General features: G+C 36.9%; 1 protein-coding gene across 1 annotated transcript in view; it reads left to right on the top strand.

Moving 5' to 3' along the window:
* Nucleotides 1-12,445, top strand: part of KIAA1109 (KIAA1109 ortholog) — a 340,787-nt gene that overhangs the window by 67,274 nt on the left and 261,068 nt on the right. The window contains exons 10-13 of the mRNA XM_006866287.1: nt 2,876-3,032; nt 3,472-3,550; nt 6,266-6,357; nt 9,188-9,305. Coding sequence (XP_006866349.1) covers nt 2,876-3,032; nt 3,472-3,550; nt 6,266-6,357; nt 9,188-9,305 — 446 coding nt within the window. The remainder of the gene's footprint in view (nt 1-2,875; nt 3,033-3,471; nt 3,551-6,265; nt 6,358-9,187; nt 9,306-12,445) is intronic.

Below are 12,445 nucleotides of genomic sequence, written 5' to 3'. Positions count from 1 at the left end.
GATCATAATCTGGCACCTATTTTACTTTAATCACAGACATTAGCCTTTGAAATAACTGAACCATGATGTAGGAGCCATGGAGACTGCTAGGGTTATAGTTAAAAGCTTTGTAAGAGCTTGAGAAATTTTAATTTTTAGAAGTTAGTGATGTATGAAGTTAATTGAAAACATAATTTGTATTTGAGATTACAATTAGGAATTTAGATCCATGAGGAATAGCAAGGTATAGAATGTTTAAACAGATCCTAAGAGCATTGGGAATATTTGGACCTAGTTACAGTTGATAAATTTCAAAGAATAATGAATAGAAAGTTAAGGGTAACAAAGTCCTTGTAAAGGTTAACATGACATTTTTAGAGCAATGAGGCTTGCTTACAGAAATTATGTATTGTCTAACTACGTAAAGGGGAACAAGGAAGATTTTGATATTCTTGATGCACTATATTGAAATGATTAATATGTATTAATATGTATGATTTAGACCCCTACTTTGAAAAGAATGATTAATAGATTGATGGTATAGGGTAGTATAAAAGCTGTGTGAGAATCTGAAGTAAACGTGAAAGAAGACTCACCATTCATCGAGACTCATTGATTTTGTGCTTTCTTCGCCGATGTCATACCTCTTTCTAAGGAACCCCCCATAAGTGTGTCGTGGCTGGTCCGCGACATCTGCATATGACCAATTGATGGTCTGTTCCACAGTCTGCGCCTGTCCTTTTTTCGACTGATGATATGAAGCTTTTCTACCCTTTCTTTCCACAGATGTAGTGAATTTAATTTCTCTGTATGCCATCTGGTGAGGTCTGTGTGTATAGTTGTCTTTTATGTTGTTTAAAATAGATATTTGCCATGAACAAGCCATTGATTTTGCAGAATTCTACCATGTGATTTCCAGCATCATTTCTATTACAAAGCTCATGTCCTCCAACTATTGATTCTTCCTCGTTTCCTACTTTTGCATTCTAATCATCAGTAATTCTCAATACATCTTGTTTGCATGATAATCAGTTTCAGACTGAAGAAGTTGTTGTTGTTGGTGTGCCATGGAGTCGGTTCTGACTCATACCGACCCTGTATAGGATTTCCGAGGCTGTAAATCTTTATGGGAGCAGTAAGCCTCATCTTTCTCCTGTGGAACCTCTGGTAGTTTCGAACTAGATGACCTTGAGGTTAGCAGCCCGACTCGTAACCACTACGCTACCAGAGCTCCTTGAAGAAGTTGGTAGAATCCTATAATTTCATCATTACTGACTTTAGTGACTCGTCATAAATTTGAGGAATAGTTATAATAACTGCTTAAATGACCAAATAATAAAGGTATTTATTAATGATTGGTGCACAAATTTAAATAATTGTGCTATTAATTAGATGTATGGCTGTTACACTATCACAGATAGCATTATACTTCAATATACATATCAAAGTGGCCTTTTTGATGATGTATGCAATGCCATTTCTCTTCAATTTGTCATTCCTGCCATAGTTATTTTGTCATTCAGTTTGTCATTCCTGCCTGTCTGATTCTGAATGGCCAACAACCAGTTCATTTCAACTCACTAATGCCTAGGATATGGATATTTATGTGTTTCATTTTATTTTTGACAACTTCCAATTTTCCTAGATTCATACTTCATATAGTCCATGTTCCAATTATTAATGGAAGTTTATGGCTCTTTCTCCTCATTTTGAGTTGTGTCTCATCAGGAAGTGAATGTCTTGAAAGCTTTACTCTATTCACGTCATCATAGTGAACTCTACTTTTAGGAGGCAGCTTTTTTCCAGTCATCTTTTGAGAGCCTTCCAACTTGAGGGACTCTTCTACTGGCAAGACATCTGACAATATTTTTGTGCTATTTATCATGTTTCAATATTCAGTATTCTGTTGGCTATCTCACATTGTTCCACTACTTTTTATTAGGTTTTTGGTGGCTGAACTACTGGTTTGTCTCTGTAAGGATCAGCACTGGACTTTGAATTACAAGGTCAGCTGTTCAAACCCATCAGCTGCTCTTTGGAAACCCTATAAAGGGTCTCTATGAGTTGAAACTGACTTATTGACACTTAGCAACAACAGAACATTCAGAAGATGTGCCTCTTCTTCCTAGTCTGTCTTAGTCAGGAAGCTCAGCTGAAACCTGTCCACCATGGTTGTACCTTGCTGGTATTTAAAATACTGGTTATGGGCATACCTTCCTGCATCATAGTTACACACAAGCCACCACATTACCACAAACTGACAGACAAGTAGTGGCAGGCTTTCTTAGAAAACTGAATAGTCCAGAGTAGGGTGATGATTCTAATTAAACCATCGTCCTTCAGTTGATTCTTCGACATTTTGACAATTGATATACTTGTAGAATGTCGTCCATATCTCACAGAATACTTAGCATAATTTTAGTCATTCATGTATCTAATTTAAGGAGCCTGGAGCAAGCTGGTTCAAATGCACCAGCTGCTCCATGGGAGAAAGATGAGACTGTCTGCTCATGTAAAGATTTATAGTCTCCGAAAACCTAAGGAGCTGGTGTACTCTGTCCTATAGGGTCTCTATGAATCTGAATCAACTCACTGGGAGTGAGTTTGTTATTTTTGGTGGTGTGTCATGTAATTATAGCTCAGCTACTAAGTTTTCAAAGCTCATTGATCTCTGGAAGTGTAACACATTTATGCTTTATACATTTCATTTTCTAAAAGGATAGAGGTTTTAATAGGTGATACTGCTTTGTGACTAACTTTTTTTATGTTTCTGTTCTAATTGTTAGATGAGATAGTAATGATAATATAAAGTTAGAATACTGATTTGGGACAATTATCCAAGGGTTCTTTTGTTTGAATAACATGGTTTTTTTCCCCCCTTCTACTCCTTACATAGAGATTGTTTGTGGAAGTTTTTCTTTCCACCAGATTATCAAGTTCTAAATGTTTCTGAAATTGCACAGCCTGGGAGATTAAGACAGATCCTTGCTTTTGAACTACGAATGAATATTATTGCAGATGCTACAATTGACTTGCTGTTTACTAAAAATAGGGTAATTATTGCAACAGTGTTATAGAAAATAATTAGTGTTTATAGCATGAACATTATTTTACAGAGTTTTTTTGTGTGACTTGTATATATAGCTTCATTTCTAGCTTTATATTCATTTCTATTTGCTTTATTCACTCCCTATAATAGTTATATATATATATATATATTGTTTTCATCATGTTTTTAAAAAAATTTTACATATAACATATAAAAATTTATTATAATAGACCTTTACACGATATTTTGGTTCATTTTGTTTTTATTTTGCCAAATTGTCTTAGTGTGTTTTGGCTATAAATTTGAACTTTTGTTCTTAGGAGCTTTTAATATATATTGAATATCATGATAGTTATTTCTTATGTGATAATAACTGGAAAGTAAAGATTGAAAATATAAATGATAATGAATCATTTATATGAATTAATGTTTTATTTTGGTAGGAAACAAATGCTGTACATGTAAACGTAGGAGCTGGCTCATATTTAGAAATTAATATCCCAATGACAGTTGAGGAAAATGGTAAGCCACAATTACGATTTTTGTCTTAAATGATTGGCAGGAAAATAGTTGACGTATTAGTACAGTTTATTAATCCATTTGGACTAACATGGGACTTTTTCCCATTTTTCTTATATTTTAATAACCTTTTAGTTATGAAGAATAAATATTGCATAACTGAACTATTTGAAAACCAAGAGACATGATACAGTATTTCTAACCAAGCTAGGTTTTATAATGCTATACTATCATTATACCTTATCCCTCATTTTGTAGGATTGAGCATAATTTGCCTAATGTGTGTTTTTCCTGTTAGGCTGTTGCTCCATGAAAGCAGGTGCTCTGTGTTTGAACTAATGTGGCACGTGTACATGGGCAGTAATTGATTACTTGACTAATAGGCCATACTTTAGATTATATTGTTAATAGATTTTTGTCAGGAAGTCTGTTGGGTACTTTGAAAAGAGCTTTAAGATAAAGTAGAGCATGTTGTTGTTGTTATGTGCCATCGAGTCGGTTCCGACCCATAGTGACCCTGTATAGGGTTTCCGAGGGTGTAATCTTTACGGGAGTAGAAAGCCTCATCTTTCTCCCGCGGTGCAGCTGGTAGTTTCGAACCGCTGACCTTAAGGTTCGCAGCCCGACTCGTAACCACTACGCTACCAGAGCTCCTTCAAAAGTAGAGCATATCATATTTTAAATATTAATTAATGCCCTATGGTAGTTGTGTGCCACCGAGTCGGTGGAATCAAAGTACTGACCTTATGGTTAGCAGCCAAGTTTGTAATCCACTATGCTACCAGTGTTCCTCTTTATATTGTTGTTGTTAAGTGCCATCAAGCCAGTTCCAACCCTTAATGGATGACTCTGTATAGGGTTTCCAAGGAGCGCCTGGTGAACTTGAACTGCCGACCTTGTGGTTCAAACTGACTTTGCAGTCCAGTACATTAGTGCAACACCAGGAGTCCTAGCTTTCTTTATAGTTCTATTTAAATTGAGATCATCTAAATTGATTATTCTTTTGAAATTTGGGCATGATACAAGGAAATCAGTAACATGGTTAAAAACTTTTTGTTAACTGTATTGAATTGTTATATAGTTTTTTTTTTAACTTTGTCTTCTACTCCTATCTCTTAACTATATTTTGAATTGAAAGAAGTTAAGGTAGAATTCTGCTTTACTTATTCACTTCACTTTTCTGAGAATAAAGAAAACAGAAATTCACCTATATTTTTAAATTGGTAATGTGCAATGATACTGTTGCTAGTATACTTAGATAATGTGTCATTTTTTAAAATCATTCTTTCTGTCAGTTATTTTGGTGCTATTTACAAGAACAAAGAGGCAGATGGATTGACTGGATTTATTAGTTGCATGAGAGGTAGCAGTAGGCTTGCCTACTTAAATGATCAAGTAAAAAATAAGAATAACAGAGTATGTTTTTGTCCTTAACTTTGGGGCTATGTTAGAGATGAACAAAAGCTCATTTTAGTTAGTTTTAAGAGAAATATACCAAGTCTTGAAGGAAATTCTTGAGAATTTTAGGACTGTTGAATTTAGACTAGGCTGCTAGAAAGCCAAAGGAGCTCTGGTAGCGTAGTGGTTACGAATCAGGCTGTAAACCGCAAGGTCAGCAGTTCGAAACTACCAACTGCTCCGTGGGAGAACGATGAGGCTTTCTGCTCCTGTAAAGATTTACAGCCTTGGAAACCAAGTTCAGGGTCACTATGGGTCGGAATCGACTCGACGGCACTTAACAACAATAACAACTAGAAAGTCACTCCTTGGAAACCCTACACGGGGTTGCTCTGGGTTGGAACCGACTTGACGGCACTTCACAACAACAGCAACTAGAAGGAAGCGTCTTTTTAGAATAGGCTTATTATAAGTATATGCTTAAAGAAAGGAAATCTTGGTTGCACAAAGTAGAAAATAACTCACTTAATGAAATCCTCTCGCATTTTTAAATCTAATGTTCTACATATATATGTGGCATATTGGAGTAAAGAATTACCTAAGAGGACAAAGGGGATCAGTATCTCAATGGCACACCAGTTATATATAACTTTGTGCCAAGTACCACAGGATACTTGTGGAGTTCTGAATGCATTAAAGGTAAAGGAATATTTAATCATGTTCTATAAAGGCTAAGTTGTTTTTAAGATTACTGGGTGAAAAGTCCCAGGGAAAAGTGGACTTAAGTTTTTGGCATGAGCAAAATAAGACTTCAAACAAATATTTTTTAAAAGTTTTGCCAGAGATGTAGGCATTTGTAAGAAATGTTCAGAGCAGGATGCATGTTGAAATAATAGAATAATTATAACCATAAAATTAATGTTCATAGGAGAAAATGTAATGTTCTGATTTTTCATTTTGTTCAGAATAGGACTAGGTTTTTAGAAACTGCTAGTGCATAAGGAGTAGTTGAAAATGGTGGAAGTACATACCCTTGAGTAAGTGGAAAAAGAAACTACATGAGAGCTGTCTTAGTTGAAATGTATCATATATAGAAAAGATTTGTAGCTTGGCATTGGAAAGCAAAATTAGGACAAATGGTTCAACTTTACCTGGATATGGAATAACAAGTTCCTTGTTATTGGAGTGTATATTATTAGTGACTGGCCAGCATTTTTCAATGATTCCTTCTTTGGGTTGTAGTGAGAGTTAGTTCAGCTTCAAATATTTTTAATTGTATATTTTTTTTAGGTTCTGAATTTTTATATTTTCATTTATCAGGTTACACTCCAGCAATTAAAGGGCAACTCTTACATGTTGATGCCACTACTAGCATGCAGTATCGGACCCTGTTAGAAGCAGAAATGTTAGCAGTAAGTCTAGAGCATACTGATGATAAATGTATTCCAACATGAATTGCACAGTTATTAAGTAATTCATATGGTTCAGAAACAATGTGCTCTTGGTCCTGTCTTTGCTAAGAAGAGTGGGTACTCAATGCTTTGAACTTTCTTGGGCATCTCTTTTGCTCTGTTTCTCATATGGAGAAGGTAATAAAAGGCAACAATACATGATTTTTTCACCCTAAAAAATGTGAAAAGTTGTTAGAATATTACTTTCAAACTTTTTTATATGACTGGACTAAATCCCTTTTATATTTTAAATAGGATAGTTTTTTTACCATGCTTTCTATTCCTATTTGATTCTTTTCTCAGGGATTAAATAACATAATTCATTGTGTTTATAATCTGATAAATAAGACTATAAAAGGAAAAAGCATTGCTATCTTGGATTAGTTCATTTCAGAAAAAGGAACAATGTGGAAATACCCATAATTAAAATTGTGGTTTGGTAAATTATTAATCAGACAGATTATTTGTTATCAGAGACAACAAAAATAATAAGAAAAATCACTATGTAGAATGATATTCAGAGGTGATTCTTTCATATAAAATTATAAAGTACTTAATCTTATCTCAACATTTTATATATATATATACATATGGAAAGGAAATCTTGGTTGCACAAAGGAAATCTTGATATGTATGTATCTAGTCCTGGTGTGGTGCTATAGGTAAGCACTCAACCATAAGATAGGTTTGAACTGCAAGGTCAGGAGCTCAAACTCAACAGCCACTCCTTGGAAACCCTATGCGGGGTCTATGAGTTGGAACTGGACCATATGGCACTTAACAACAAAACAACAATATATATGTATATGTGTGTGTGTGTGTGTGTATATATATATATATATATGTCTGTATTTATGGAGTCCTGGTGTGGCGCTGTGGGTTAATGTGCTAGACTGCAAAGTCAATTTGAGTCATAAGGTCAGCGGTTCAAGCTTACCAGTTACCTGTAAAGAAACCTTACAGGTATACAGGGTCACTATGGGTCGGAACACGCACACATATACATACATATGTACTTTTTTTTGGTTTACCAATATCTTTAAAGAAGAAAAAGAATAAAAAATTTTATAATCTACATTTTCTTACATGAAAAACATCTTTAGTAAAAACAAAAAACTCATTCAAAATTAGCCAGAAATCTTTTTTTTTGCCCCCCTTTATAATTCAAACCATCTCCACTTTGGGCTGTTATTCTGGTGACAATTAGGTCTCCACACTTAAGAATACAGCATCTACTCTGGCTGAGACAGAACAATACACATGTACTCTTGATGTGGTGCTTGTTATATAAGCACTGGATTGTCAACCGTAAGATTGGGGGTTCAAACCCACCAGCTACTCCTTGGAAACCCTGTACGAGCTCACTATGAGTCGGAATCAACTTGATGGTGCTTCACAACAACAGCATATATAAATATATGTTGTTATGTGCTGTGGAGTCGGTTCCGACTCATAGCACCCCTGTACAGGGGTTCCGAGGCTGTAAATCTTTAAGGGAGCAGAAAGCCTCATCTTTCTCCCATGGAACAGCTGGTAGTTTCGAACTGCTGACCCTGAGGTTCACAGCCCGATTCGTAACCACTACGCTACCAGAGCTCCTTATATAAATATATATATAAACATATGTATGTTGTTAAGTGCCACAGAGTTGGTTCTGACTTATATGACCCTGTGTAGGGTTGCCAAGGCTGTTAATCTTTTCTGAGCAAAAAGCCTCTTGTTTTTCCTGAGGAGCATCTGGTGGGTTTGAACCATCAACCTTGTACTTCACGGTCCAGTGCTTATCCTACAATGCCACACCAAGATACGTGTGTATGTGTGTGAAATTAAGAAAATACTCACTTCATGATTGTATTTATTAAACTTCAATATTGAGTATTTTAGTGAATTCCTGAGGTATTGTTGAACATGACTGCACCATGGTATTCCTGGTTAGGAAACTTTTGCCTTTTCAGAAATGCCAAGCTTTAGCAGGTGGGACACGCCACAAAGCAACATGTCACATCTTTCACTGCTGTGCTGTCAAATGGGAACTCCAGGAGGCACTGGTGACCAGAATCTTGTGAGGCAGTGTGTGTTTTAACCCATCTTTCCTATCCTGAGCCTCTCACTTAACTGATGAGGCTTAAGGAAAAATTAGGGATGTTAGCTGTCTTACTTAATTAAATTAGCTGGAGTGCATTTTCAAAACTGTTGCTGTTGTTGTTGTCAGGTGTCATCGAGTCGGAACCGACTCATAGCGACCCCATGCACAGCAGAACGAAACAATGTCCTATCCTGGGCCAACCTCACTACCGCTGTCACACTTGAGTCCATCAATGATGCCACCTGGCTGATCCATCTCGTTGGGGGTCTTCCTCTTTTTCTCTGACCCTCCACCTTACCCAGCATGACATCCTTCTCCAATGATTGTTTCCTCCGGACAATATGTCCAAAGTATGAGAGACGAAGCTTAGCCATCCTGGCCTCCAAGGACCACTCTGGCTGTACTTCTTCCAAAACAGATCAAAACTGTAGCCTGATTAATATCATTAATGTCACTTGAAAAATATTGAATTGACAAAAGTTGTGTTATATATGTTTTTATAATATGTACATTTTACAAAATAAATTCTACAATAATGAAACAAGCAAAAAAACAAAAAAACTAAAACGTGTAGCTAAAGTTCAAAGTTCAACTCTGTAGGAAAATAAGTTTTAATTACTCAACAATGTATGCGACTTAAGTTTCAGTGCCATTCTCATAGTCATATTTTAAAGCTCTAACTTGTATTTAATACTTGGTTTGTAGTTCCACATCAATGCAAGCTATCCGCGAATATGGAATATGCCACAGACATGGCAATGTGAACTAGAGGTTTATAAAGCCACCTACCACTTCATCTTTGCACAGAAGAACTTTTTTACAGGTAATTTGTAAATACAAATGTAAATACAATGAAAATTAATCACAGTGAACTTGTTTACATTCAGTAAATTTTGCTTTTAAATTTAACATAGGAATGTTGATGACATTCAAACTTTCTTTCTTTTACATTTCTTCTTGGGACAAGACTATTAAAGACAAATTTAAAGTATAGGTATTTTATGTTCTGCTCTAACCTGAACAAAAATATGACCCAAAAATTGAGCTTAGAAGAAAACGAAGTCAGTCAGTGTAGTGCTTTCTATTAATCTAATGGAGGTTATGTTAGAAAGATGAACCAGTTTCTTTACTGGTTCCAGAAGTGTAGGCATCAGTATACTTTCATTCTTTTGTTTTGATCATTTTTGTCCATAAATAGTGTACAGATATGGGTATTGCATAATGTATGTTCCACCAGTCTTACTGTGTATGCCTCCATGGGGGGAAAGGAGTGACTTGCTTGCAAGAGCACCAGGAGATGGGGTGTTGACTTAGCAGCACTGCACAGGCAGCTATGGCTTCTGCAGCTTGGTTACCTCCTCAAGCTGTACTTGCTGTGGATCCTGCAATTGCTGTTGGCATGTACCCTGCCTTGCCAACCCTCTGGCTGATGTTGCAGGGAGATTCCAGTCATCATCCCTCTGTGCAGTCTGTGTAAGCTTCCAATTCAGACCATGTTCTCTGTGGCACTCAAACAGCATGGCCACCCAGAAATAGCCAATTTCCGGTGCAAGTCTGTAAACCCTGAGACTCTGGGTGTTTACGGAGAGTCAGAGCCAACTTGCACAGGGGTTACTTTGATAAATGTGTATTAAATATATGCAAACGTATACTAATGTCCTATTTCACAGACCATATCATGGACTTTAAATGACAACTGTTGTTTGTTGTTGTGTGCCATCAGTCTATGCCAGCTCGTAGTGATCCTGTATAGCGTTTCTGAAAGTGGCTGGTGGGTTTTAATTGCCAATCTTATACTTATCAGTCCAATGCCTATCCTACAGCTCCACATCAATGACACTTACTTGTACTCAGTTGTTGTTAAGTGCGGTTGAGTCGATTCCTACCCATAACAACCCTGTATAGGGTTTCTGAGGAGCAGATGATGGATTTGAACTGCTAACCTTGAGGTTCAAACTGACTTTGCAGTCCAGCGCATTATCCTGCCATGCCATACCAGAACTCTACCTGGACTCAGATAGTCAAATATCTTCGAATTTGGAGCCTCTACTTACTACTTCCTGTAGCATTGCTGCTGTCACTAGGTGGAAAAAAACCATTTATTTCTTGAAGCTTATTATTATAGCTGGAAATAATGAAATTGCTTTAGGTTTACTCTGATAAGAGGAAGATAAAAACAATTTAACAGTATCGCAACGCTTCAATACCAGTTGATTGACATTTTATGGGATCTTTACTTTACTACTTAATTACAAAGTGAGTAGTAGATGGGTTTTTTGATAGGGTAAGCATTGAACTGCTAACATTACAATAAACCACAAGGCCAATGGTTCGAGCCCACCTACCACAACAGTTTCTGTTCCTTAAAGTTTTACAGTCTCAAAAACTCTATGTTGTTGTTGTTAAGTGCTGTCATGTCGGTTACAATTCATAGCAGCCCTGTATAGCGTTTCTGAGGAGTGGCTGGTGAGCTAGAATCGCTGACCTTGCAGTTCAAACCGACTTTGCAGTCTAGTGCATTAACCCACAGTGCCACACCAGAAATCCCTGAAACTCTATACAGGTTTGCTATGAGTTAGAACCAACTTGATAGCATTTAGCAGCAACGGCATTAATAATTTCTGACAGTTTTGCCTCAATGAATTAGATAGTCACCAAGAAAATGCTTCTTCTTTGTATTAATATCATTTTATATGACCTTCTGATAATGACAGTAATTTTTTGTTTAAAGAGAAATATATGGACGTGATTGTTGAGGGTCCTCATAATACTTTTCCACCATATCTTTTAGTATTCATCAGTAAAGCTATTTTAAGATCTGGCAGCAAAACTGTATTACAGAATAATGATATTGAAATTTAGTTATTAAAGAAAAAGGCTAGTAAAATTTGCTAAAACAAAAATGAATAGCTTATTAAATTACATTGAGATAGATTATTTGAGTGTGTTCATTATGCTAGCAATTATATCTAAATCATTTAAATACTAGAAATGTGAAGTAGATAAATGCAGCCAATATAAATTGAAGGTCTCTATTATGAATAATTCACAACAAATATTTAAGCACCATCTAGGTCCAAATGGCTAAACGATGTGCGAGAACTGTGCAGACCTGGTGGAGGTGTTAAATGAAACCCAGACCACGGAGCGGTGGGGTGAGAGGTGTCTGGAGACCAGGTCGATGGGGAGACGCTGCCTAGCAGGAAGAGACTGCAGGGTCCGGCCAGGCTGTCCTACTTACCCCAGACGCAAGAGCGCTGTCCTAGCCTAACCATTGGATCATGGCTTTGAGGCAGGGGTCGACCAACTTAGAGACCTACAAGCAGAGCCCAAAGCTTCTCACTACAACGCAGTTGCCCCTGCTGCACTTCCGCCTTGATTGACATTTGAGGACAGAAATCCTGCCTTTGAGCCAGACTTAAGGGCCCTAGCACAAGGAGATTCCTATTTAACAGCAACCATGCAACTGCCACTCGTCTGTCTGTTGTGTTGTGGTGATTTGAATTGCTGTGATTCTGAGGGCTATGCCACTGGTATTTTAAGTAACCAGCAGGGTCACCCATGGTGGACAGGTTTCAGATGAGCTTTCAAACAAAGACAGACTAAGAAGAAAGAGTGACAAACTACTTCCGAATCGCTAGTCACTGAAAACTCTATAAATAGCAGAGAAACACTGTCAGATACAGGACCGGAAGGTGGGAAGGCACTCAGAATGCGACTGGGGAAAAAATGCCTCCTCAAAGTAGAGTTGACCAAGATGACCACGATGACGTGAATAAAGTTAAGCTCGGGGGAGAAATGCTCACAGAACCTTCATTTGCTAATGGGCCACAAATCAAACTGAAGAGAAACAGCTGTAAACATCCATTGAAAATCGGAACATGGAATGTATGAAGTATGACTCTGGGAAAATTGGAAGTTGTCAAAAATGAAATGGAACGCATCAACATCGATATCTTAGGC

The sequence above is a fragment of the Chrysochloris asiatica genome, unplaced genomic scaffold, assembly GCF_000296735.1.
Source record: "Chrysochloris asiatica unplaced genomic scaffold, ChrAsi1.0 scaffold00088, whole genome shotgun sequence".
NCBI lineage: Eukaryota > Metazoa > Chordata > Mammalia > Afrosoricida > Chrysochloridae > Chrysochloris > Chrysochloris asiatica.
The sequence above is the reverse complement of the archived record's forward strand: the minus strand, read 5'-3'. Positions and strand labels throughout refer to the sequence as shown.